At 49.0% G+C, this 27730-nt stretch overlaps 2 protein-coding genes across 2 annotated transcripts in view; one reads left to right on the forward strand and one right to left on the reverse strand.

Moving 5' to 3' along the window:
• The first annotated feature begins 15399 nt into the window (after positions 1-15399).
• On the forward strand, positions 15400-24910 carry serinc1 (serine incorporator 1). The gene is made up of 10 exons (XM_084453323.1): positions 15400-15506; positions 16711-16872; positions 18260-18453; positions 19022-19101; positions 19986-20123; positions 20725-20894; positions 21257-21347; positions 21536-21677; positions 22009-22233; positions 23372-24910. Exons 1-10 carry the CDS (start codon positions 15468-15470, stop codon positions 23508-23510), a joined length of 1380 nt encoding a protein of 459 aa, XP_084309449.1. The 5' UTR covers positions 15400-15467; the 3' UTR covers positions 23511-24910.
• A 259-nt stretch (positions 24911-25169) lies between these two features.
• Positions 25170-27730, reverse strand: part of hsf2 (heat shock transcription factor 2) — a gene marked incomplete at its 5' end in the record, with an annotated part of 10595 nt that continues 8034 nt past the window's right edge. Inside the window, 1 exon segment of the mRNA XM_084454178.1 lies at positions 25170-26484. Coding sequence (XP_084310304.1) covers positions 26144-26484 — 341 coding nt within the window. The 3' untranslated portion in view covers positions 25170-26143.

Below are 27730 nucleotides of genomic sequence, written 5' to 3' on the forward strand. Positions count from 1 at the left end.
TCGGTCAGCTTCATCTTAAGACCCTTGTGATCAAAAGTTATCAACATCTTTTTTTGATTTTTTGTTTTCACCACACACCCTTGCCGTGGCGCCCCGCCAAAGTTTGACATTTCGCCCAAAAACACGAAGTCCTCATAACTCCTCCATACATTATCCAATTTGTCCGATATATCTCACGCTTCATGACGGTTCTGTCCTGAACACATCTATGTGTCAGTATTGCGTCATACTTATAGCGCCACCTATTGGTGAAACAGGAAGTCCTCATAACTCCTCCATACATTATCCAATTAGTCCGATATATCTCACGCTTCATGACGGTTCTGTCCTGAACACATCTTTGTGTCAGTATTGCATCATACTTATTGCGCCACCTATTGGTGAAACAGGAAGTCCTCATAACTCCTACATACATTATCCAATTTGTCCGATATATCTCACGCTTCATGACGGTTCGGTCCTGAACACATCTATGTGTCCGTATTGTGTCATACTTATAGCGCCACCTATTGGTGAAACAGGAAGTCCTCATAACTCCTGCATACATCATCCGATTTGCACCAAATTGCTGACGCTTCACGAAGGTGACATTCTGAACAAATCTATGCGTCGGTATTGAGTCACACAGCGCCACCTACTGGTGAAACAGGAAGTACTCATAACTCCTACATACGTTATCCGATTTACTCCAAATTGCTCATGCTTGATGATGGTCGCATCTTGAACACTTCTGTAAGTCAGTATTGCGTCATACCTACAGCGCCACCTACTGGTGAAACAGGAAGTCCTCATAACTCCTACATACGTTATCCGATTTACTCAACATTTCTCACGCTTCATCAAGGTACCGTCCTGAACACATCTATGCTTCGGTATTGAGTCACGCCTAGAGCGCCACCTACTGGTGACAGGAAGTTTCTCTCAGTACTGCACACCGAAATAGCACACCCTTCAACGGCGCCACACCCTGACACGCGTGGGGTGCGAGGGCCCGCTCACTGCTGCTCGCAGCCCTAGTTACTATTATTATCTTTTATTATTATTATTATTAATAATAATGTATTACATGACAAGAACCGGCTCCATAAAAAGCACAGCAGACAAAGAACACAGTGTGTGTGTGCGTGCACACGCATGCGCGCACGCACACCCACAATCCCACATTGTTACTCTAGCTTGGAGTAACATGAGCCAACGGCCGCCTCGGGACAGCAGTAGTCTATGGGATCACATTACATTGTTCGTTGGCCATCCAGATATACCTGTACAACCCAGTCATCGGGCAGATCACAATATCTCCTCCATTTGTCCTCAACTGCCCTGGAAACACGGGGAAACAAAGCCTGTGTTGTGAAACCTGAATGAATGTCTCCCTGGGGGCAGGAAGTCACCCCATCTTTCCAACACAGGAAGTCTATAGTTTAACGGAACACTCCCACGCTGTCCGTGTTGTGGAGACTACATATCCCAGGGCTCCCTGCGGCAGAGCGCTTGGCCCCGTCTGTCAATTGGCTAAAATGAAGAGTGAGAACGGACTTGGGTGCACTGAAAAATATCTTTCTTTCTCTCCTCAGCTGACTGGGTTGTACTTCCTGTTTGTCGAGAGATTCTTACATGACTCCTTTCTTACCATCTATGAAAAAATGTTGCTGTTCCCCTCGTAGATCTACCACGAGTACCAGGTCACATCAGCCCAGACAAACGAATCCAGCAGACATGAAGAGTCGTAAACCCTCTCTATGCAAGGAGGATGCATATAACAAAACACTCTGGTTGGAGAATCTAACATATGTACAGTACCAGTCAAAGTTTGGACACATTTCCCCATTCAATTGAATGAGTGTGTCCAGACTTTTGTCTGGTACTGTATACAGAGGGAGAGAGAGGGAGGGGGAGAGCGAGAGCGAGAGAGACCATCAAGCTTTCCCCCAAATGTATACACAGTATAGTTGTGCTCACAGTATATAGCTCAAAATTACCTGAACTAAGTATACACAAAGATAAAACTCGATTGTCTACACACAGGCTCCTTAGTTACCCACTTGTCCCCGTGAAAGATGAGGTGAGGGAACATATTTCATAAACAAAGTATCGCCTGCATGGTAGACCATGGTGTGGGAGGGACAGACACACTGCAGGCTACACATACAGTAGAGTACGACGTGGCTCGCTATGCCCGTTACAGGACGGAGGGAGTGTGCTACATAAAGAGTCGTCGCTCGCGGGCCTGGTAACCAGAGGAGGGTTTGTTAAAGGAAATACAAACACTGTGGACTTTGCATATGATGAGAGAGAGAGAGAGAGAGAGAGAGAGAAAGAGAGAGAAACGGAGGACTAGAGAAACAGACTAGGCTAGCTAGCAGGGCTGTCGCTGGGTTAGTCGGATGACAGCTTTTAATCTGCTGCTATTTATAGATTAGTGGAACAAGAGAGATGAGGCAAAGATAGAGAGGGAGAGAGAGGGAAGGGAGAGAGGGGGTAGAGGAGAGAGGGGGGTGAGAGAGAGAGGCAGAGAAAGCAAGATGGCAGAAGGGGGTGGGGCAGACAGGCAGGAAGGCAGAGAGGACGAGAGAAAGAGAGAGAGGAGGGGAAGAGAGGAGAGAGAGAGAAGAGAGGAGTGTGCCGCAGAGAGGCACAATGAGCAGATTATGATTCCCCTTCTTCTGACCACTGGAGAACGCACACACACACACACACACACACACACACACACAGTAGGATGTCCCTGCATAGAGAAATAACTGTTGATCAAGGTGCAGTAAACACTGGTATCTGCAGCATTGTTAAGGCTCAAAATCAGCAAAATACAGCCCCTCTGCTGGCTGTCCCTCTGCTTAAATAAACTCCGGGGGTCCGGGCTGGCCATTCTGATAGCATACTGACTGAATGATGATGGTGCATTACTGGCCTGTGTTGTTGTTGTTGTTCTTGGAATAGCTGACAATCCTAAAGCCTGCGGTATACTTGCTGTTTAACAATGCATACGCGGTGCATTCATTTCTTAATTGCCATCTTTTGTTTGCATACGTGCAGTTAAACGCCAGTACACCGTACCAGCAGGGTGCTTGAGCCCGTCTGTGGGATCCATTCCACAGATATTTCGGGAGGAATTTTGTAAAGTCCCATTTCTGGAATGCGCCCCTGCACCCCTCCTCCTCCTCCTCCTCCTCCTCCTCCTCCTCCTACCCTCCACCCCATCTGGTCTGAGGAGGTCTGGATGCAGAAGATTCCCAAGGAGACGGGGTGGGAAGGCATGAGAAGATATTCCCCCCATACCACAGGGTAAATAAACAATCAACAAGAGCACGGTAAACATGTCGTCCCCCACCAACCATGCCTCGCCCTTTTGTGGCGACGAAGCGAAGCCCCCTCCGATTTCACCGGGTGGAGGACGGACAGTAATCCGGGTTTTGTCTTCATGCACATGATACGGGTACCGGCTTTGACCTATGACCCCGAGATTGAGAGTCTCATGCTCTGTTGACTGGGCTACCCGGGGCAGCTGGACGCTCACTGGGTGAAAAGGGTCTGTATCCAAGGGTCTGTATCCAAGGGTCTGTATCCAACGGTCTGTATCCAAGGGTCTGTCAGAACTCCAGAATGGGAAAATATTGGTATGCAGCATGTTACAGTAGGACTCTGTATATTATTATTATTATTATTAATAATAATAATAATAATACATTTTATTTAAAGACGCCTTTTAGGACACTCAAGGTCATTGTACAAAAGCAGGATAAGCAGCATATTGATGATATTCAGAATATACAAATATATGGTTTCCTAACACACTGCATACTGATATGTTCCCATTCCAGAGTTCTGATATGACATAATTCGGATATTCCCGGATACAGACCCTTTTTGCTGGTCTACTGACCACCGTCATGGGATTTGAAACATCTTTTGATGTTTGTGTCCCTTGGCAGGTCGATTTATCAACCTAAGGACAACATGAAAATTTGCCGGGTGGCAAAAATCTAGCATGTTTACATTGATTTTAAATGTTGATTAATATGCACTGTCCCTACAGTATGTTAAATCAATAAATCTTAGATCTTGATGAAAATGTAAACACACGTGAGGAACAGGAACGTGCAGAACTGTGACATGTTCTCCCTCTCACACACACGCACGCTATAGATATAGAAATCGATTTCTACACCCAGATAGCTAGAGACTGTATGAAGCCCAATACTGTGACTGTGCTACTGTGAGACTGAGAAGCCGGGAGGGTGGGGGGGGGGAATGCATCTGTCTTGGAGCTGTTGTCGTCGGTACCGTGACTCCCGTGGCTGGAGATCTTGGCAGATGTGTCAAACAGCGGCGCTGATTTCAATCAGTCCTAATACGCGCCGCTAGCAATTATAACAAAGAAAGGCTCGGGATTCATATCCTTGGTGGGAAAAAAGAGAAGATTCATCTAATATGCACGACCTTGATAATTGATAACCTATATCGCTTTGCGTAGACGAACAAGAACAGAAGACACCATCTTGTTCATCCTTCCCTCATTCTAGCTCTGTTACTGATCCCAAGAAAAAAAAAGGGGAAAAAAGACTAAGCTAGCCTACTCTCAAACAGACGGAGACAGAGCTGGTCAGAGGATCCCCCTGGGACCTTGATAAAACCCCTTTGAACTGGATAGTCAATTGGATCTCTAACATGGAGCTTTGAAGAGGAGAAAAGCCGCGTCTGCTTTCAAGCCCATGGAACCACAACACTAGATCAGCATCTGTTATGGAAGTGGAGATTTCAAGAAATCTCCTGTCTTAGTGAGGTTCAACGCACGTACACACACACACACACACACACACACACACACACACAGACACACACACACACACACACACACACACACACACTACTCCCTTAAAGGATAAGGACACTGAATTTCATGTTTAGCCCTATTCCTGGCTTCCCTGGCATGTATCTGGCTAGTACAGGTTAAAATATTTCTGTTTTGTGCAGTACAGAGTTCTGTGTCAATAACTTTGCTAGCTATGGGCACACTCGAAAAACTCTAAAAAGTATGATATATGTGGATTTCAAGTTCAGGAATTACATGGTTTATGCTAGCCCTTCTCAGTCCCGTTGTCGCATTCCGCTCGCTCATGCCAGACAACAGTCCTTTGCTGGTCCATTCACTTTGCCGTCAAAATAAATCGGTGTCGGCCTAGTTAGGAGAGGCGCTCATATTTACAGTGTCAGATAAACATGAAACGTCACTTACCTAAGCAAAAGGGTCTATTTTAACAAATGCTGGGTTTTGAAGCCTCGGCGCTACCATTAAATAACTTATTTAGACGCGTTCTGTCCGAGTGAAATAATTTTTCCGAGGTAGTCTTCTTCTGTGGTGGTGGAGGTGTTTTGAAGCTAAATAGGCCGACACCGGTTTATGTGTACCAAGCTCTGAAGTCGTCCTATAAACACCATAGGTCCTTTCGCCTCGAAACAATAGTAACTTGTAAACAGTACTAATTTCACCGAACATACAACAGCCCATACCTTCAACCCAACCAAACCTTCGCGGAGGTTTACAGCGTGAAGCGATGGCTGTTGTATGTTCAGTGAAATTAGTACTGTTTACAAGTTACTGTTGTTTCGAAATGCAGAGGCAAAAGGACCTATGGTGTTTCTAAACCATGTAATTCATGAACTTGAAATCCTCGTATGTCATACTTTTTAGAGTTTTTCGAGTGTGCCCATAGCTTGCAACGAGCCAGGGTGCGCGTGCCGACATTATCGACACAGAACTCTGTACTGCACAAAACAGAAATATTTTAACCTGTACTAGTCAGATACATGCCAGGGAAGCCAGGAATAGGGCTAAACATGAAATTCAGTGTCCTTATCCTTCAAGTGATTTTTCGTGACGCATGACTGGTAACCTGCAGTTTGGGGACACACGTACACACACACATACATATACACACATACACACACATACACAAACGCGAACACGCACACACAACCCGCACGCACGCACACACACACACACACACACACACACACACACTCACTCACTCACTCACTCACTCACTCACTCACTCACTCACTCACTCACTCACTCACTCACTCACTCACTCACTCACTCACTCACTCACTCACTCACTCACTCACTCACTCAGTGGAATGGAAGCAGGGCTCTCAAGCTCTGAGACACTCACCACCTCCTCCAGGCTGGGTGGGGAGATTACCTTGAGATGATGTATAAGGGTTTAATGTCGGGATGAGTGCGAGAGTCAGGTGGAGGAAATGGCCCTGAAAAGCCATCCATTATACACTCCTCCTGTCCTGACACACACACGTGCGCGCGCAAACACACACACACACACACACACACACACGAATCAATTAGCCAGAAGTTAGTTTCTCCCCATACTCTAGATCATCTCTAGAGTAGTTGGTCCTCATCCTGGCGGTGTCGTCCTCCGGGGGTGCGGCTCCGGTTAAGGGGGTCGATCACACGCAGGACTCCTCCCCCTCCAGGACTCCTCCCCCTCCAGCCCGGCGAGCTCAGACGTTTATTTTTAGCCTCGCCTGTACGATGACTCGCCGGAATCCGGGCAGTGATTTAAGACGACCCGGAACGAAGCCGCCGCATCGGGGCCCAGCAACGCTGAGTCTGCGAGCTGGAGACGGAGGGAAGGGGGGTGTGGGGAGGCGAGATGACGTCACCGCGGTCCCCCACCGGCCTCGGACGCTCTCCGCCGGCGTCTTCCGGGGGAGACCCGGCCGGTACGTCTCGCGGCGTGCAACGATAAGAGACGCCTGCGGGGACGGACTGCGGTCTGCGGCCCGCTGAGCTGAACCGGGAAGGGACGTCTCGCGGAGGGAGCCCGCCTCGACGTTCTTCCGACCGGATAACTGGGGCGCGTTTGATTTGCGGAGATAACGCTTCGGAATCGACGCCTGTGCGAGTTCCGTGGCGCCGGCGGGGCTAAGTTGAAGCGCACAACGTCATTCCGAGCGGAAAAGGAGCGGCTTCGGTCCGGGTCCCAGTCAGACTCCTCCAGAGAGAGAGAGAGAGAGAGAGAGAGAGAGAGAGAGAGAGAGCTCAGCTCTGATGATCTCACCACCACCACCACCCCTGCTGCCATGGTCCTGCCTCCCTGCCTGTTCCTCTGAGTCCTGCTGGACTGGGCCTGGTACTGGTAGACTGGGCCTGGTACTGGTGGACTGGGCCTGGTACTGGTGGACTGGGCTTGGTACTGCTGGACTGGGCCTGGTACTGGTAGACTGGGCCTGGAACTGGTAGACTGGGCCTGGTAGACTGGTCCTGGTGGACTGGGCCTGGTATTGGTAGACTTGGCCTGGTGGACTGGGCCTAGTATTGGTAGACAGGGCATAGTACTGGTGGACTTGGCCTGGTACTGGTAAACTGGGCCTAGTATTGGTAGACTGGCTCTGCTACTGGTAGACTGGGCCTGGCCCTGAAATACTTGGCCTGGTACTGGCAGACTGGGCCTAGTATTGGTAGACTTGTCCTGGTACTGGTGGGCTGGATCTGGTGGACTGGGCTTGGTTCTGGTAGACCGGGCCTGGTCCTCCTATGACCCATGATGGGGGACCGCTCCGGTGGTGACCCAGGGGCACTTAGCTCCGGGCGGGTGGGCAGGAACAAACCCGGGGCTGGAGGATCCTCCCACAGAACCAGAACTTCACTGATGGAGGGACTGACCCAATAAGCATCCCGCTGGAGTCTGAACCACCAGGGGGCTCCAGAAAAAAAGGGGGGTAAAGAGAGAGAGAGAGAGGGAGAGAGAGAAATATTGAACTGAAAACGGTGTGTATTGTAATTCTAGTGTGTTCATAAAAGCATTAACCTGGTCTGACCCATCTCTGTTCAGAACGGCTCTAATTCTGTCATTAAAATTCAAGAGGGTGCTTCACACATGCGCTTGTGAAAACGCTTTGACGGGTCTGTCTGTTCCTTACTATTTTCTAGCGACAACAGTTTGGAGGAAAGTAAAAGTTTAAATCCAACAAAACTGCTCATAAAGTGGATGACTTGACGCTACCATACGAATCTCTCAGACACAACACAGGAAGACTGTGGCGTCGTTGTGGTTGTCAAACCAAAAAAGCTTTTAAGAGCTTAAAACCCACCTGAACCCGTGCCCCTGCATACAGGACTGTATGAAGCATTAGCAAAAATGTCTTGGTAATGGCTACAGATTTCTTCTCACTATTAATATGTGGTGGATATGCAGTACTGAGTGTGGTAGTATATGTGTGTGTGTGTGTGTGTGTGTGTGTGATTTCTGTTGGCTTCCCAGGAGTCTACCAGTTTCCAATGTGACACATTTTAATGCCCACCCTCACAAGGCCCAGATGGATTCTCATAGAATGGCATATGTGTGTGTGTGCATATGTGTGTGTGTGTGTGTGTGTGTGTGTGTGTACGCAGCCAGATTTATGATCTTATTAACTCATCAATACTTTGAAGTTGAGAGAAAGATCTTGCTAGAGTGATTACAGTGCCAAATCTCCATTGATTTTAAAAGAGCCAATCACTGTAGAGGTACGGACTCAAGTGGTGGTGGTGAGGGTGGGGGGGGGGGCAGCAGGGCAGGGAGTGTTGCATGATGGGAAAATGACTTTGCCCTGAGGGCATCTCTAGTGAAATAACAGCAGAGGAACTGTCATTCACAAACGCCTTGATAACGCTGCAGGGGAGAACCTAACCCTTCAAACCCCATGAGCCACACCAACACACACGCACACGCACACACACACACGCACACGCACACACACACACGCACACACACGCCAATGTCACACATAGCCAGGAGGAGGAGGAGGAGGAGAAGAGAGAGACTCAACTGGGAGATCATTCACAGCAGTGACGATTGGTATTTAGTTAGGAGAGGCTAGCTGTCGTCAGGACGGATGCGTAGCAGCAGTGAGACGAGCGAGGCAGGCGCACACAGCTCAGTGAAATGAATGGTTACCACCAGGCCGACGGGCAGGGAAGTACGGGGTGAGTCCAGGGAAACGAAATGAAAACTTCCATAACTAAAGAAGGTGATCCACAGAATAGCAAATTATAGGCCACCTCTAGGGACGGACAGACAGACAGACAGACAGACAGACAGACAGACACTTTATTGATCCCGGGGGGGGGGGGGGGGGGGGGGGGGGGGGGTGTTGTTGGGCAATGCCCTTAATCTCTCCTTATGGCGCTCCTGAAAAAGATGTAGTTTCTCTCTCCCTAGGTGCCCGAGTCCTGTTAGGGGCCATTTTGCTGAATCAATGCTACCGCATGGTTATGTCCACCACAGGTGTAACAAAAACGCGTTGTAACCGTCGTTTGGTGGCGGCTCCTCGATCTCTTGCATTGCAACTGGGTCTTCCCCTGTATGTTCCCCGGTGGGGAGGGGGAGGGGGGGTGTCGAGCCCGCAACCCGAGCTGCGCCATGCCCCGGCCACGTGATCCGACGCCGACTGTGCCTCTGACGACGGGGTGCGGGTGGAACAGCGCCAGATCTCGTTCCCCCGTTTCCGATTGCGCCCGGGCGGCGGGCCTGACAGCGTCGCCGCGTCCCTGTCATTGCCTCAGCCAATTAGCAGCACAGTGCCAGCCCGGAGTCACCTGGCGGCCTTGGGAGCAGGCAGGCTCGTTAATTAACCGGATATATGTTTTCTAAATGTGTCGCCATGGCGATGAACATGCTCCAGCCGTTGGCCGTACACAACGTGCGGTACTGTACTGTAATGAGCTGGAGTGGGTCCTTCATGGCTTAATCTTTTACAGTACTTCTCTGTGCAAGGATGATGCTTGCCAATGGTTTACATCCCCGATGAGCCCATTAGTGAGACCTCTCTTCCACCCAGCGCTAGGCTAACACCGGCGTATTCATAATTCCTACATGTGCGCACATTGATTGAGTAGTGTTTTGGACGGCTGCTTTGTATGCACCAATGTTGGCTAATGAAGCGAAGAGGTGATAGACCTGGAGAAAATCTGGTTTTCAAACGTGTGCAATGCTGAGCTTGAATGAGCTTTTTGCACTTCTGGGACCGCTTCACTGGTTCTGCTGTCTCTAATGGGCTAAATGAAGCACACCTACCAAAACATTTAGCCTAGAATACTTGAGATACTTGAGAATCAGTACAGCTGTTATGAAGGCGTTTGAGTCATTCCGTGCTCAGAGGACCCAGCATGGTGTGACGGTGTGTGTGTGTGTGTGTGTTTGCATGTGTGTCTGCGTGTGCATGTGTGTGTGGGGGGGGGTGTATGTGTGTGTGTGTGGGTAGGGGGGGGGGGGGAGGGTGCTGACATGTGTCCTCTACGACTGTATCTGTCTATCTTTATCTGTTCACTCATCTCATCACCGGTGCGCTAGATAATAACACACCTGGTTCAGGGTCACCACCAGGAGTCCTCAAGTTCACACCCACAAGCAGCCCGGACAAAGTGGGAGCCAAAAACTATTTTACTGTGGTGAACAAACTGGAGTGTTTATATGATGTGTGTGTGTGCGCGTGTGTGCGAGCGTGCAAATGTCTGACTGCGTGCTTGTGTGGGCGTATGAGTGTTAGCGTGTGTTAAGTATAGTAACAGAGAGCGCCAGTGTGAAAGGCTTTTTCTGTGTGCTATTTTGAAGCTTGTCATAACCAGCCAATCAACACCTCGGCCGGACCGGCAGGCGGCGGGGGGGCTGAACGGCCCGGTGGTGACAGCGGGGGGGGCTTGCTGGAGGTGGGGGGGGGGGGTGGCGGGCGGGGGGTAGTGTCATGGTTCTAGCCAGCCGGGAGTGAATGAGAGCCCTGGCGTGGAGGGACGCATCTGCCCGGATTAATCTAATGTCTGGGAAACATACGGATGGACAGGCCTGTCTCGGGGGCTGTGGGAAGCGGAATCACACTGACTCGTCGGGGAAGATGGCAGACAGAAAGGCTGTGTATAGCATTACACTATCATGATATGGGGAGGTCAGTTGTTGTCATCTCGTTTGTGGGCTCACATGTCATCATAACAAGTGTCCTATAACAGCACGATTACATGGCAGTTGCAATTCCATTACGCTTGCCTGATTATGATGCACCGACACCGAATGCACATTTGACTATAGATCCTTTGAATTCAGTCTGCCAGGTAATTAGGCGCACCCATCCCCCAGCTGGGAGCATGCATTCAGGCCCACACCCTCCCACACTGCCTCAATCACAAAAGGCTATGTGCTGCCCTCTCTTTGACATCTCAGCTCAGATATGGAGTCATGACCAAAGAAAGTGGTGACATTACCAACTAATGGAGCAGACATTACTGAGAGTGACTAATGACTAATTGAGTTACAGCTCCTTCCACACCACGGTAAGGTTAAACCAACGATTTGTGGGATGAAGGATGCCAATCAGCCTTCAGTCACAGGGAAATGTCATTGGGGATGCGAGATGGAGAATTCATAAGATTGGATTTAGCCAATCGAACAGCAAGCGATGATAGCAACTGGCTATCATCAATCACTGTCTGTAGTCTTGAAAACGTAGGCCTACCATTCATTGCCTTTATTCTGCATGACAAGAACATTTCTACGTCACATGACAATAGAATTGTACCCTATCGAGTGATACCAATACTGCAGGTTGCACACACGCGCACGCGCGCACACACACACACACACACACACACACACACACACACACACACACCTGCCCATTGTATGCACGCTACACACGTCCAACGTAGGTTACGGTAGTCATATGTTGAATTTTGCGTTAGCCTTCATTCCGCCAACATTTATTTTTAATCGCGTTCAAACGCAAGCGATGACAGCGAAAATAAGCTCAATTAAAAACCCTTAACTTGCGCATTCATCTACAAGCTTGTGGGAATGCAACAATCTAACGCGAAGGTGCCAAAAATGGTGACCTGGTACTTACCCAATGAGCAGAACAAATGTTTGGACGTAACTGAGCGTTCTCCAGAATTCACCATCGACAAGCGAAGGACAAAACTCGGTGCGCACAGCTCGTACTCATCGTGATCCTGTCGTCTCTTTTCTTCCAGCCAGTCCTTTACTAGGATAAACCAGCCCGGCCGCGGCCCCGCGCTGACATCACACAGGCATGCTTCTCCACACGCGGGAGCGCGCAGGCAGGGGCCAAATGCTGTAGGCAGGAAAGGAATTTAGTTTCACCTTACAGTCTGGTAGATAGCCTATATGTTGGGACGCGATAGCGTTTGTGAATATCATCAGTTTGGTGGACATCTGATAAGGAATAGTTTTGTGGATTTGTAGATTTCGCACTGCTTCGATTTGAATTTGGATGGATGCCACAAGGAACCATGCCTTCGCACATAGCAGCCGGAGACAGATACCACAGCAAGACTAACCACAACATTGATTAATGACCCTTTAAATTAATGCAGTGATTACGCACGAGCGGTGGTTGCTATGCAGGAGCTGGTTAGGCTACCATTTGGATATATTTAACATTTAATTCAGACAGATACCCTCAGAGAACATCCATTTGCCCTTGTCTGTATAATTATGTAATTAAATATGCATGGTTAGCTGAGAATGAGGGTCAGAGGAACATCTGCACCCTATTTCCAGACAGAAAATATATAGAAACATTACCACAGAAGAACAACGCGCCTTAATTGCCCAGTAGAATGTGCCGATGGTCATGCAAATGACATCTAGGCCTATTCTGGGACCCTGTGTGACAAGAGGTAGAAATCTATGATTTGCATCTATTTATCCCAGTTATCATTTCCAGTGCTGTTTAATCATTAGTGATTTCACAGCCAGAGCAGGGGCCGTGGGCCCTTTAGCATGTCAAGTGTCATCATGGGCTATATATTTGAGTGATGATCTCTGATGATATCTAGCCAAGCATAGGCCTACTCGTTTTAAGCTACATACCAACACACACACACACACACACACACACTTACAGCTCAATTAAGACCAACTGGTTTGGCGGGACTCTTCAAATATGTCTCTTCACCAATCTAACGATTTAAATGCTTTGTTTTTATTTGCTGCACAGCTGTCTGCACCAGCTGCATGATGGACTATACTTTGTGTGTCAATGTGTGATATCAGCAAGGGGATTATTACAAATCTGATCATACTCTATCAGTTTTACTGAGAACACATAAAGAGCCTTTAAAGAACTAGGCTATGGTGTCCCTAATCCCCTCTGATTCTCATTAGAACAACACTGCACACAGACAGCTGGAGGAGAACAGCCATGGCTGCACCGACCTGGACTTTACCATACTGTACTGACCTGGACTTCCTGTACTGACCTGGACATAACCATACTGTACTGACCTGGACTTCCTGTACTGACCTGGACATAACCATACTGTACTGACCTGGACTTCCTGTACTGACCTGGACATAACCATACTGTACTGACCTGGACTTACTGTACTGACCTGGACATAACCATACTGTACTGACCTGGACTTACTGTTCTGTACTGACCTGGACTTCCTGTACTGACCTGGACATAACCATACTGTACTGACCTGGACTTACTGTACTGACCTGGACATAACCATACTGTACTGACCTGGACTTACTGTTCTGTACTGACCTGGACTTTACCGTACTGCTGTCCTGGACTTTACCGTACTGCTGTCCTGGACTTTACCGTACTGCTGTCCTGGACTTCTACCGTACTGTACTGACCTGGACTTTCCAGAGGGAATAGTGAAGTTAACATGAGCCAGAATCTCCAGGCGGTTAGACTGGCTAGACTGACTCACTGGGAGGTTGAGTCAGAGTGACCTGGTCTGGGCTTCCCTCCAATCTAAACAGGGAAAGGATGGAAAATCAGGGACGGTCAGGAAGATAAAACAATCAGCCTTGTCTAGCTAAAGCACTCGGATAAAGCCAAGGAGGTAACCTGTAGCCATGGTTTGACCAAACAGCATTCCAACAGCCTGTATGATCTGATCAATGCACAGTGGACTATTACTGGTTTAATGGGGTTATCTGATATGTTGAGGGTGAAATCACACCACATTACATAATTGAATGTTCATTTTTAGGTTGAATGTTCATTTTTAGGTTGTTTTATGTGTCACGTGAACTCAACTAGAACAATGCATGCTATTGTTTCTCTGCTCTCTATCAAAGTCAGGAATACATTATTTCCATATCATCTCCAGATCATAATGGCCTTTTAGCATGCAATGTTCTCAAGCTACCAGCACTGAATGACTCTATTCAGGGTAGAGGGCATATAAATGGCAGTGCAACACAATTATTCCATTCAGAACACATCAAACAACAAATAAGTCAATTGAGAAATAGGACAAATAAGTCAAAGTCAGCAACAAGTCTATTTTGGATATTATTTCCTTTCTCTCCTCATAATACTGTCTAAATCCATTTCAGCAGATTAGATAAAAGCATCTGACCCCCTCAGGCAGATATATTAATTTCCATCACAGTGGAGGGAAAATGGATTCCATGTAGTCCCTTCGATGCCTGGACATGTCTGTAAATAGTGCAGGTTTCCCAGGTGACCTTGTGGTGTCGTGGCAAGGTGATGGAAAATATGTCGCTTTTCACTGAGAGCTGCATTCCCATTCTGAAATGTAATTTTCTCTTATATGCACCCTCCCCCGCCCCCATTCATAGATCTAATGAGATTGGATAGGTGTCAGTGACAAGGTGGAAACCACTGGGAGCTATGCCCAGAGGTTCTAGCACCTTGCCCAATCACCTCAGATCTGTGGAGGAGTTGTCAGGGAGCTAGCCTTTTTGGAATGGATTGTAGCAGAGGAAGATGAGACCAACCAGGCCTTAATAGAGCTAGTGGAAGAGGAATTTGAGGTGGCCGAGGTCTAATCCAAATTCTAAATGAAATGATAGGGCCTGAGGGGGAAGGGCGAGGGGGGGCTTGGTTGGCCTACTTTGTTCGCTTCATAAACGGTTCATTATCAGGATAGAAAACTTAATCTAACTGGGCTGATGTTATGGATCCTGTAGAGCTGTGAGTGGACACACGCATATACGCGCACGCACACACACACACACACACACACACACACACACACACACACACACACACACACACACACACAGACACACACACACACACACAGACACACACACACACACACACACACACAGGGGCGTTGGCAGGAATTTTGTGCCCCATGAAGAATATATTCCACTCCATTTTTCTATCCCTGAATCATTCGACGCTATTCCACACACACACACACACACACACACACACACACACACACACACACACACACACACACACACACACACACACACATATTTGAGGGCCTAAATCTAATTTTAATTACTTAGAGCATTAACAAACATTCTAGGCTAGACTCATGCAAATTATGAAACAGGAAGTGAGTCATAGGGTAGGCGTAGTTAGGAGTTATACCGGAAGTGTAGGACGGGTGGTAAACAGACGGGCAGCATCCATCTTTATCAGCTCAGAGAGGAGAAGAATTTCAGCGAAACAACATGGGAGCCGTTCTCGGATTGTGCTCCATGGCGAGTTGGGTAAGCTTTAGCGATGTTCATCTGTCAGAAACAACCGACTAAATGTCAATCAATTATAGAATAGTTGATTTTGAAGAATTTCTTCTTCCATCGGATCCGCTAACCCACCTTCAGAGATGAGGCCGTGAGCTCCTGCGATGCTCTGCGCAACAACAACAAAGACATGGGGTGGTTCCCTCCCTGCTCAGTCCTACTGGCGCCTTGCCTCTCACATGAGTGACATGAAACCAACAAGTTTAGCTTTGTTATGCCTTTGTGTACAATTGTATTGTTTTGTTTTACATTAGCTGGCGAGATTTGGACTATAATTTACATAATCCGACTGCTCCGTGAAAACGCTATGTTGGGCCTCTGGTTGACGGTCACGTCCCTGCTAACTGACCTTGTTTTCGCTCAACTCAACTCTGAAGTGACAAACCACGAAGCTAGTTCACTTTACATCACAGTATGTGGTGTTCTTGATCCGTTTTAATAGGCCCGTATGCCATCTAGCTAGGTAGCTTTAGCTGATGGGCTGTGTGTTTCCAGTGATATTGCAACACTCCTGCCTTCAAAACAGAAGATCGGATGTCAGATAACTGTAGCACATGATGTTGTCACCCTGTCCCCGGTCCTGGTAACGTTACCCTGCGAGATATGGGCCACGAAAACACGATGATGGAGTTAGATTATGTTTCACATTCTTGGTTAATGGAATAGGATATATGAAGCTAGATTCGACTCATAGTTGTACGTTTATCTTTTATTGAATGACTTGAAAGTCGTCATCCAAGATGACATCACGGTGGGTTATGTTTCCCTTGCTCTCGATGACGCAGGACACCCGCATGAAGCCCAGTTAAGATGGCCACAGATTTGCTGTGTTCTTAGCAGGGATTTGGGCCTGTCGTCTGAACTAGGCCAAGCATTTTCCAGTTACATCCGTGTCGTTATGCCAAGTTCTAGAGCCGTATTGAACAGACAGCCTCGACCGGTCTCCCTCCTCCAGGTCTAAAAGCTTATCAGAGACAACTTGTCTCAGAGGCTTGAGTTATAGTCTGTTTACCTCTCCTTCTCACTACAGGGCTTCTGTGAAGCCATTATTGGTTCATGGTGGTTGTTATTCATGCTATCAGATGGTCAGACAGACTTCTCTCCCACCCCACCTCCCAATGTTGTGATGATTGCTTTGTGATGAAACTTGTTTTTTCCCCCCATGTTGCAGATCCCCTGCCTGTGCGGCACCGCCCCCTGTCTGCTGTGCAGGTGTTGTCCCAGCGGCAACAACTCCACCGTGACCAGGCTCATCTATGCGTTCTTCATGTTGCTTGGGGTGGGGATCGCCTGTATCATGCTCATGCCTGGCATGGAAGGGCAGCTCAAGAAGGTAGTTCTACATGCCAACGTACAGACATCAACCTACGTACAGACATAGTCTTGCCAACCTACATACGATGTTCTACGTACAGACATAGTCTACATGCCAACCTACATATGATGTTCTACATACAGTCTACATGCCAACCTACAGACATAATTCTACATGCCAACCTACAGTACAGACATAGTTATACACGGCAACCTAAATACACAGTTCTACATGCCAACATACAGGCATAGTTCTACATGCCAACCTACAGGCATAGTTCTACATGCCAACCTACAGGCATAATTCTACATGCCAACCTACAGACATAGTTCTACATGCCAACATACAGGCATAGTTCTACATGCTAACCTACAGACATAGTTCTACATGCCAACATACAGGCATAGTTCTACATGCCAACCTACAGGCATAATTCTACATGCCAACCTACAGGCATAGTTCTACATGCCAACATACAGCCATAGTTCTACATGCCAACCTACAGACATAGTTCTACATGCCAACATACAGGCATAGTTCTACATGCCAACATACAGACATAGTTCTACATGCCAACATACAGCCATAGTTCTACATGCCAACCTACAGACATAGTTCTACATGCCAACCTACAGGCATAGTTCTACATGCCAACATACAGCCATATTTCTACATGCTAACCTACAGACATAGTTCTACATGCCAACATACAGGCATAGTTCTACATGCCAACATACAGGCATAGTTCTACATGCTAACCTACAGACATAGTTCTACATGCTAACCTACAGACATAGTTCTACATGCCAACATACAGGCATAGTTCTACATGCTAACCTACAGACATAGTTCTACATGCTAACCTACAGACATAGTTCTACATGCCAACATACAGGCATAGTTCTACATGCTAACATACAGCCATATTTCTACATGCTAACATACAGGCATAGTTCTACATGCTAACATACAGGCATAGTTCTACATGCCAACATACAGACATAGTTCTACATGCTAACCTACAGACATAGTTCTACATGCCAACCTACAGACATAGTTCTACATGCTAACATACAGCCATATTTCTACATGCTAACATACAGGCATAGTTCTACATGCCAACATACAGACATAGTTCTACATGCCAACATACAGACATAGTTCTACATGCCAACATACAGGCATAGTTCTACATGCCAACCTACAGACAAGGTGCGCCTGTAGCAGCAAGGTGGGATTTGCTTGTTAATGCCGAAGTCATCCATTAAGAGCTATACTTAAGATTTCACTGTGTAGAACTAGCAAGTATGTATGAAGCGCATTAAAGATAGTCTGTAAATCTCAACGCATCCCGTTTTCGGCCATGTTTGGAGACCTAAATGTGCGCGTTCCTTCCTCCCTGCAGATCCCAGGGTTCTGCGAGGGAGGGACGGGGACGTCCATCCCCGGGGTGGAAGGTCACATGAACTGCGACGTCCTGGTGGGGTACAAGGCGGTGTACCGCGTGTGCTTCGGCATGGCCATGTTCTTCCTCCTCTTCTCCCTCCTCATGGTGAAGGTGAAGAGCAGCCAGGACCCCCGCGCGGCACTGCACAACGGGTGAGGGGCGGCCGGAACACGGCCCGCAAAACTCACACGGATTCACAAACCTCCCGTGGGAATGAACAGAGATTTGTGGGATTTGGTGGGAATTAAAGGTGACATGTGGGGGGGCTTGCACAGGGTTGAACGGTGCTTGTACACGGTCTGAGCACTCTGCTCAGCTGTGGACACCAGTGACAGCGGGCGCCTCGTTTTGGTTTTTGCTCTCGGGTCTAGTTGTTTCTAGGCTCGGCTTCGCCAGACCCAATTCTCAAAAAGTCTGGAAATTCACAATTGCTTTCCGATTCCCAAGGGGCGTTACCAACGGGCGTAGATCAAAATGCCTCTGGACGCAATTGGATAGACCTGCAACCAATCTCCTCTGTTCCGTCATCTTATTAAACCCGCCCCATATTAGTTAAACGGTTGTGATTGGCACAAACAATTTTCTGTTCTGAGTGGATTCAGTTAGAACGGTTGGATATCCAGTCTGATCTGCGGAGTGAAATGGAACGTGAGCTCGCGAGATCAGGCTGGCGACGCCAGGCTAGTCGTCTCTGACCACCTCGTCTCTCCCGTGTTCCAGATTCTGGTTCTTCAAGTTTGCAGCAGCGGCGGCCATTTCCATCGGAGCGTTCTTCATCCCCGAGGGTCCCTTCACTACCGGTAAGACCAGCAGCGACATGTTTTACAGCCAGTATCTGCCAGGGCTCCAAATTGTGACCGTCGGTCAGCGTGCTCCCGAAACGTAATCTGTACGACCTCGAGATATAATTGGAAGCATTTGTGCAAGTGCACATAATTGCTCTGGTGCAACCTTTTTTCCGCGGCTTGAACGCCTAAACGGCCATATCTCGATTTCGGAGGGTTGCAGAGGCACGGGGTTTGGACTGGGGCGAAGCTCTCGACCTCTCACACGCATCTAGCGCATCAGGTTATCAGACAGACGAGGCTTTCTCTGAGGGAACGTGGAGTCTCTTCTGTATTCACTGACAAAATCGCTAGCCTACATTATAGTCACAGTGCCTTGATGTACCCTCACATATGTTCTAAGCTGTTTGTTATTTAAAAATGAAACAGGCTTTATTTTGTGAATGGTTAAAAAAAAAAGTGTATGCGCGAACACACGCACACATACACACACACAATAATACATTTTAGTTGCCATACTGTCAAAATCTCATACTGCCCCATGCCTAGCTATACAACAAATCTATTACAAATAGGCCAATGGTTGGTGCTCCTTACATTTTGATGGGTGTTCCTAAATTTTTGCTGGTGCTCCCAACTTCAAAAAGTGCTGCGAAGTAAAAAGGTTAGGTGCTACGATGTAAAAAGGTTAAATTCAAGCCCTGTCTGCAGTAGGCGAGTAGACACATTTCAACATTTTCAAAGGCTAGACAAGGCAATTGAAAGGGTCAGTGAAATGATTTGAGTTGCACTTTCGGATCCCCCAGTGTGGTTCTATGTGGGCGTGGCCGGAGCTTATAGCTTTAGAAAGCCTTAGAATGCAACTCTTAACCAAGATGCACTTGTTTCGGACCCCCCAGTGTGGTTCTACGTGGGCATGGCCGGAGCCTTCTGCTTCATCCTGATCCAGCTGGTCCTGCTGATCGACTTCGCCCACTCCTGGAACGAGGCCTGGGTGGAGAAGATGGAGGAGGGAAACTCTCGCTGCTGGTACGCAGGTACGGTAACAGACTAACCCACTTCCCCTTGAGGTGGTGGTGGTTTACAGTAATAGACCAGTAGACTGCAGTGGTGACGTCCTACCCTACCTAGTCTGACTCAACGGATGTAGGTTTTGGGGATACGCCTCGTCATTCGTTTATTACCGCCCAATCAGTGGCGGCGAAAACTGCCGTCCGCCCAGTCAGATTCAGTCGGCGTGAAACGACAACAGCCTAGCAACGGCTTCGCCGAAGACGAGCGTGATTGGTTTAAAGAAACACAGCCCCCCCCCCTCCCTATCCCCGAATGGTAATAGTCCAGCCAGACCTTTCTCCAGCGCTGGCTCCAGCGCTGGCCCCACCCTCTGGCTATGCGAGACTACACCCTACCCTACTCTCACCCCAGCTCGCTGTCAGCGTAGGCTCAACGGAGGCCGAGTTCACCGGAGTACCCCGCGATAGGGCATCAGCAACCACAAGCTGCGTCAGCTACAGGGCCCGAGAGCTGCTGCCGTTTCCTCATCTAATCTCCGCCCGCGGAGGAAATAGCTGCCCGGGTATTCCGGAGAGTTCTAGCGCTTATCTCTCACCATCAACACCCCCCCCTCTCCCTCCCCAGCCCTGCTGTCCGCCACGGCGCTGAACTACCTGCTGTCCCTGGCGTCCCTGGTGGCGTTCTACGTGTACTACACCCACGCCGACGGCTGCACCGAGAACAAGGCCTTCATCAGCGTCAACATGCTGCTGTGCGTCGGCGCCTCCGTCCTGTCCATCCTGCCGCAGATCCAGGTAAACAAACAAACAAACAAACTCAAAGATGAAACAGTCAATACACATTTTTAATGGGGGGGGGGTTAAACCATGAATTCAATGTGAAAGTTAGAACGCTTAATTGAAAAGTGGTGCTGTGTGGTCCCTGGTCACCCCTGCTATGCCGGGACACAGGACTTTAGTGGCGACCTCACGCTGTGCTGTTATCCTTGTGCAAAGACACTGAGCCCCAAATTGCTCCCAACGAGCAGGCTAGCACCTTGCACGGCAGCTGCCAACACTGGTGTGTGAATGTGTGAATGAGAGCCCAGTGTTTAGCGCTGTATAAGTGTAGTCCATTTACCAAATGGCCCTGGTCCCGTCTGCCTGCCCCCCTGTAGGAGTCCCAGCCCCGGTCTGGGCTGCTGCAGTCCTCCCTGGTCACCCTCTACACCATGTACCTCACCTGGTCCGCCATGACCAACGAGCCCGGTGAGACGCTTATCACTTCATTCGTTTATGGTTTCTTTTTATAGGGACACATATGCAAACACGTTGTGTTAACTGCTAAAAATAACACTTGAACAACTTCCTGTACGTTCTCAACACTCAGATGATTTCCTGTACGATCTCGACAACCTCATGACTTCCTGTTTGCGTCCTTTTTTTGTCCCTCGCAGACAAGAAGTGTAACCCGAGCCTGCTGGGTATTATCGGTCTGAACAGCACCAGCCCGGCCGGCCAGGACCACGTGGTGCAGTGGTGGGACGCCCAGAGCATTGTGGGATTGGTCCTCTTCCTGATGTGTGTTCTCTACTCCAGGTAAGAAGAGCTGATGTGACCGCGTCGCCATCCGAAGCCACTCCTAACCCCCAGCCACTGTAAACACACACACACACACACACAACCAGCTCACACTCTCTCATACACACTTGAGAACTCACAAACACTCTCTCATGCACATATACAGACACACGCACATACACACACACACACACATACACTTACTAACATGATATTCAATGTTTTATATACTGTATGCTTTGTTCTGCTACCAGGGCATCATTGAAAACGAGACTTTGGGCTCCCCTGGTAAAATAAAGATGAAATAAAATACATACATAAATGTCCCCTCCTCCTCCTCCTCCTCCAGCATCCGTAACTCGTCCAACGCCCAGGTGAGCAAGCTGACGCTGAACAGCGACGAGTCGGCCCTGATCGAGGACGGGCTGCGCCCGGAGAGCTTCGACGAGGGCGACGGCCAGAAGCGCGCCGTGGACAACGAGAAGGACGGCGTGACCTACAGCTACTCCTTCTTCCACTTCATGCTGTTCCTGGCCTCCCTTTACATCATGATGACCCTTACCAACTGGTACAGGTGGGTGTCTCTGGTACAGGGGGGGTCTCTGGGACAGGTGGGGTCTCTGGGACAGGGGGGGTCTCTGGGACAGGTGTCTCTGGTACAGGGGGGGTCTCTGGTACAGGTGGGCGTCTCTGGGACAGGTGGGCGTCTCTGGGACAGGTGGGCGTCTCTGGGACAGGTGGGCGTCTCTGGGACAGGGGGGGTCTCTGGGACAGGTGGGCGTCTCTGGGACAGGGGGGTCTCTGGTACAGGGGGTGTCTCTGGTACAGGTGGGTGTCTCTGGTACAGGGGGGGTCTCTGGTACAGGGGGGGGTCTCTGGTACAGGGGGGGGTCTCTGGTACAGGGGGGGTCTCTGGGACAGGTGGGTGTCTCTGGGACAGGGGGGGTCTCTGGTACAGGGGGGGGTCTCTGGTACAGGGGGGGTCTCTGGTACAGGTGGGCGTCTCTGGGACGGGGGGTCTCTGGTACAGGGGGGGTCTCTGGGACAGGGGGGGTCTCTGGGACAGGTGGGCGTCTCTGGTACAGGGGGGGTATCTGGTACAGGGGGGGTATCTGGTACAGGGGGGGTATCTGGTACAGGGGGGGTATCTGGTACACGGGGGGGTATCTGGTACAGGGGGGGTATCTGGTACACGGGGGGGGTATCTGGGACAGGGGGGCGTCTCTGGGACAGGTGGGGTCTCTGGTACAGGGGGGGTATCTGGTACACGGGGGGGGTATCTGGGACAGGGGGGGGTATCTGGGACAGGGGGGCGTCTCTGGGACAGGGGGGGTCTCTGGTACAGGGGGGGTCTCTGGTACAGGGGGGGTCTCTGGGACAGGTGGGCGTCTCTGGGACAGGTGGGCGTCTCTGGGACAGGTGGGCGTCTCTGGGACAGGTGGGCGTCTCTGGGACAGGTGGGTGTCTCTGGGACAGGGGGGGTCTCTGGTACAGGGGGGGTCTCTGGTACAGGGGGTGTCTCTGGTACAGGTGTCTCTGGGACAGGGGGGGTCTCTGGGACAGGTGTGTGTCTCTGCCAGCCTCTGTCCGGTCTAGCCGGTGCCCCACCGTAGCTCTCTGTGGTTTTAGAACACGGTTCTTCCCGTCTAGAGCGTCTCCCGCCTGAGTTCACGTCGTGTCCCGTGCATTTTCTTCTTTTTTTTTTTCTCCAGCCCCGACTCCAGCTTCCAGACGATGACCAGCAAGTGGCCGTCGGTGTGGGTGAAGGTCTCCTCCAGCTGGATCTGCATCGCCCTCTACGTGTGGACCCTGGTCGCGCCGCTGGTCCTCGTCAACCGGGACTTCGACTGAGCCTTCGCGCAGCGTTCGCCCGACGTTCACCCATTCTCTGTTCACGCTATGACCGGGGCTCGCTCGGGGAGGCGGAACGTTGCAGAACATCACGGATAAGAGAGACCAATATAGACCAGTGTGGGGGGAAATAAAATGGGGAGTCAATCAATCCAGCTCTCTAGAATAGAAATAAAGGTTGAATCAAATCAAAATAATATCACGTTTGTCTTTCTGCAACGTTGTGGAATCCTCCCTCAGCCGGCCCGTTCCTCTTCTGTGTACTTACTGATTCCTAGCCATTGTGAATACTCAGCCCCACGTGTGGTGAACCGTTGTAAATACTGTATGTGCATTCCCCTTAGGTGGCACGCGCCACCTTCGTTCGTATTATCATTTTATAAACAAACCGCATGCTCTGGGTTTGACGACATGGGTGTTTTTGATTGAGTTGTGCTGGAGATGTGTTTGCAAAGGTGAGGTTCGGGGTTCAGGAAGGTCGGTGGGCAGATTGGGGAGGTGACTTAAAGGTCCCCTATTATGGAAAAACTGGCTTTTTCAGTGCTTGTGCACATACGCATGGGTCTCTGTTGGGCCTACTAACACATTTTTTTTGTGGGCAGCCAAATTCAGGAGATGTGATTCAACAAGCTATTCAGGGGTGTGGAGCAGCAGCTAATTTGTGTTTAAAGCTACAGGCACAAACGTCCCGTAACAGAGGGGTATAGAGGGATGTTATTAATGTCTTAATCAAAAAATGGGCATGTTTTAGGGACCACAGAGACCTGTAATAACTTGTTGAAAAGGGGTCGTAATAGGGGATCGTTAAGTCTTCCTCTTTAACTGGGACTTGTGAGTAAAGATATTCAGGAAGAACCATGGATGTATTAAAAAAACTTTGCTTATGATTTCCTCCAATGACCTGCTTAGCTTTCAGTTACGTGTGAAGATAGCATTTAGCTGTGAAGTTCAGGATTTCAGACATGCGCTAGATATCAATTTAGTTCACAACTAGGGCATGATGTGATGTAGCGTTTGCATGATATAGTGATATCTACCATCCTGTATCTTGGCTTTGCTGTGCTTTCCTGCGAAGAGCTTTCTCTTTAAATCGAAACCCGATGCTTCCCTTTTCCCCTTTTTGCAACTTGCACATCTCAGCCGTGAAGATAGGTCACTTACTTTCACACCCTCAAGTTGTGTGTTTTATGATTTGCACTGGAGTTTTATCTTCTAATCGTAAAAATACTGATGTTCAGACAGTGGATAAGTTATTTTGTAGATGCTTGAGCTTAACATAGACATGTATTCAGTGTTTCTAGCAGACTTTCAGATGTGCTGACTGCAGAGAAATGTCACAGCCCTGCTTCTACCCTGAGAGTCTGCCTTTTAACATGTAAGTGCATTGTAACCCACCTGTAATAAACATGTAAAGAACAGTGTGCTGTTATCTTATTCATATTCTCATCATACTTCATTGAATTATTGCTTCAACATGATACCAGACCACCGCCCCACCATTTGATAGAGGATGTAACACTTTTGAAATTCCCATTTATTTTACTGCCAAGCTTGGAACAATGACAGAATGCAAGTGAAACTTCCTCCAGAACACAAAACTGACAGTTTTTTTTAAATTAAATTTATTTAAAAGCATATTTTTCCCTTGTCAGATGAGATACTGTAACATAAAACAATCAACAACATCTAGTAGGAGTGGCTCTGTTTTACACCAGTACGTTTGTAGAGTAATAGTTGAGTACAATAGCTGTTTGTGAAGCAGTGGTGGTATATAAAAGTTTGCTGACCATGTCCCAACAGACGTGTGCACGCAGCTTCAAGGCAGAAAGAACTGTTTTTTAAGGGGTGCGGTGGTGTAGCGGTCTAATCACGGATGTGTGAAACCGAATGGATGCGGCATTGAAAGATGGCCGCCATTTCATTGCGATGAAAATTGCTCACCGAGCGCCTGAAGCAATGCAAATGAAACGGGCCTGGAAATCCTGCGTTTATTTCCAAGGGCCGTTATCAATGGTTTGACCAAAATGCCTCCGGGCAATTTGACAGACCTAAAACCAGTCGGGGCAACGAAACGTGGGTCAGTCATAGTATGAAGTGGGTACAGTTGTATCAGACGCTGACCATGGGGTTACGCGACAAATTCCTCCACAGTAACAAGGGACAGTTGGACAATAGGTCAGGTGTAATTCGCTACCAAAATGGGTGGAAAAACAAAATAAAAAAATGTCTGCCTTGAAGCTGCACAAACACCTCAATTGTGATGTCAGTGAACCCATTAACTGACAAAGATGGAATGTTTTTCTGTGTGTGTGTGAACGCAAATGAAATGTAAATCTAGGTTATTTACCCCAAGATAAAAGCAAACAATAAATAGATTGTTTTGATGAGTATATACAAAAGTTCAGTCCATTTCTCTCCTTGTCCTCTTCGAACCCCCGCCGGTCCGATCTCCGACCTCAGGGGCTGCTTTCCCAGACAGACATCAAGCCTCGTCTTGTACCTGCAAACATGTCCATGGAGAATCTCTATAGGAAGGGTTTCTCAATCCTGGCCCAGGCTTCACCCAAGGATGGCAAACCAGCCCCTACCTCCGGACCCCAGAACCGCCCCGGAACCCGAGGCTCCCCGGCCGGCTAGACCTGGAGCTGCCCGCTGCCCTCGGGGGAGATCGGCGCCGCGTCGCACAGGTAGAACAGGGTGGCCTCGCTGGCCTCCGCCTCCGTCAGCGGCTCCAGGCGGATCAGCGAGCTGCGGGGCGTCCTCACCGCGTCCGGGCCGGGCCCCAGCAGGTCGGCGGGCGGCTGCTCCCCCACAGAGGAGGAGGGCGGGGTGCGGGGCCGGGTCAGAAGGCTGTCCGACGCCTCCAGCCCCTCCATGTGGGAGGCGGAGGAGAGGTCGGCCTCGGAGGACAGGGGGGTGCAGCCGTCCAGGAAGGACAGCAGGGGGCAGGTGGTGTACTGGACCAGCCTCTTGTCTGTAGAGGGAAGAGGTGTTATTATTAACGACTGACCGGTCAGCCAGCAGCCTTGTGGTTAGAGTCTCCACCCTGAGATCGGGGGGGTTGGGGGTTCGATCCCCGGCCGAGTCATACCAAAGACTATAAAAATGGTATCCAATGCCTCCTGCCTGGCACTCAGCATCAAGGGTTGGATTGGGGGTAAGTCCCTGCGACATACTAGCGTCATGTCCAGGGGGTGTTCTTGACAGCACTGTACATCAAGCTGCCTCACGCTAAGGAACCATAAGATACTAGAGCCATTAGGCTGGAGAACCACTGGTTCTCAAAGCTACTTACTCTTACTTAAAGGACTATGCTCGTTTTTGACAACCTGGACCTTATTTACGACATATTATAAGAAGTTTGACTCACCCAGATCACTTTTGTGTTGTTCGGAGGCCTGTAGAAGAAATTTAAAATCCAGCGCGAGCCAGTATATCCATGTAATGGCGGCGCACGGGGCATAGGGAATGCAGCTTCTCAAAATCCATTTTCGGCCGCTAAACGGTTGTTTTCATCAATCACATTGCATGAATCGACAGTTGATATTCCTCTACGCGAGCCATTCTTTCGGTTTTCAAATACGTGGTCTGTAGCCACTGTAATATGATCTTTACAAGCCTCTCCCCCACTTGCTCCAGCACGCATGCGCACAGGCCAGCGCGCAGCCTGCTATTCTCCGGCTCACATTCTCTGCGCTACGATCGTAGTTGGTGCCGAGAATATTGTCGTCGTCATTCGTCAGCAACAATCCGATCGTAGCGCAGAGAATGTGAGGGAGCATAGCCAGTGTTAAGATCATATTACAGTGGCTACAGACCACGTATTTGAAAACCGAAAGAATGGCTCGCGTAGAGGAATATCAACTGTCGATTCATGCAATGTGATTGATGAAAACAACCGTTTAGCGGCCGAAAATGGATTTTGAGAAGCTGCATTCCCTTTGCCCCGTGCGCCGCCATTACATGGATATACTGGCTCGCGCTGGATTTTAAATTTCTTCTACAGGCCTCCGAACAACACAAAAGTGATCTGGGTGAGTCAAACTTCTTATAATATGTCGTAAATAAGGTCCAGGTTGTCAAAAACGAGCATAGTCCTTTAATATGTTCTTATTTACCATGACGACCTGTGCTAATAACTGTGACCACGTACACGCAAGCGTCACTTGCATTCACACATAACCTCACAAACAATGTTACACTCTAGGCATCACATGCTA

This window comes from Borostomias antarcticus, assembly GCF_949987555.1.
Source record: "Borostomias antarcticus genome assembly, chromosome: 19".
Taxonomy (NCBI): domain Eukaryota; kingdom Metazoa; phylum Chordata; class Actinopteri; order Stomiiformes; family Stomiidae; genus Borostomias; species Borostomias antarcticus.

Coding starts and splice junctions, on each gene's coding strand:
- serinc1 (XM_084453323.1), top strand. CDS start 15,468: ATGGGAGCCGTTCTCGGATTGTGCTCCATGGCGAGTTGG. Junction 15,507..16,710: donor TGTGCTCCATGGCGAGTTGG/GTAAGCTTTAGC, acceptor CCCATGTTGCAG/ATCCCCTGCCTGTGCGGCAC. Junction 16,873..18,259: donor TGGAAGGGCAGCTCAAGAAG/GTAGTTCTACAT, acceptor TCCTCCCTGCAG/ATCCCAGGGTTCTGCGAGGG.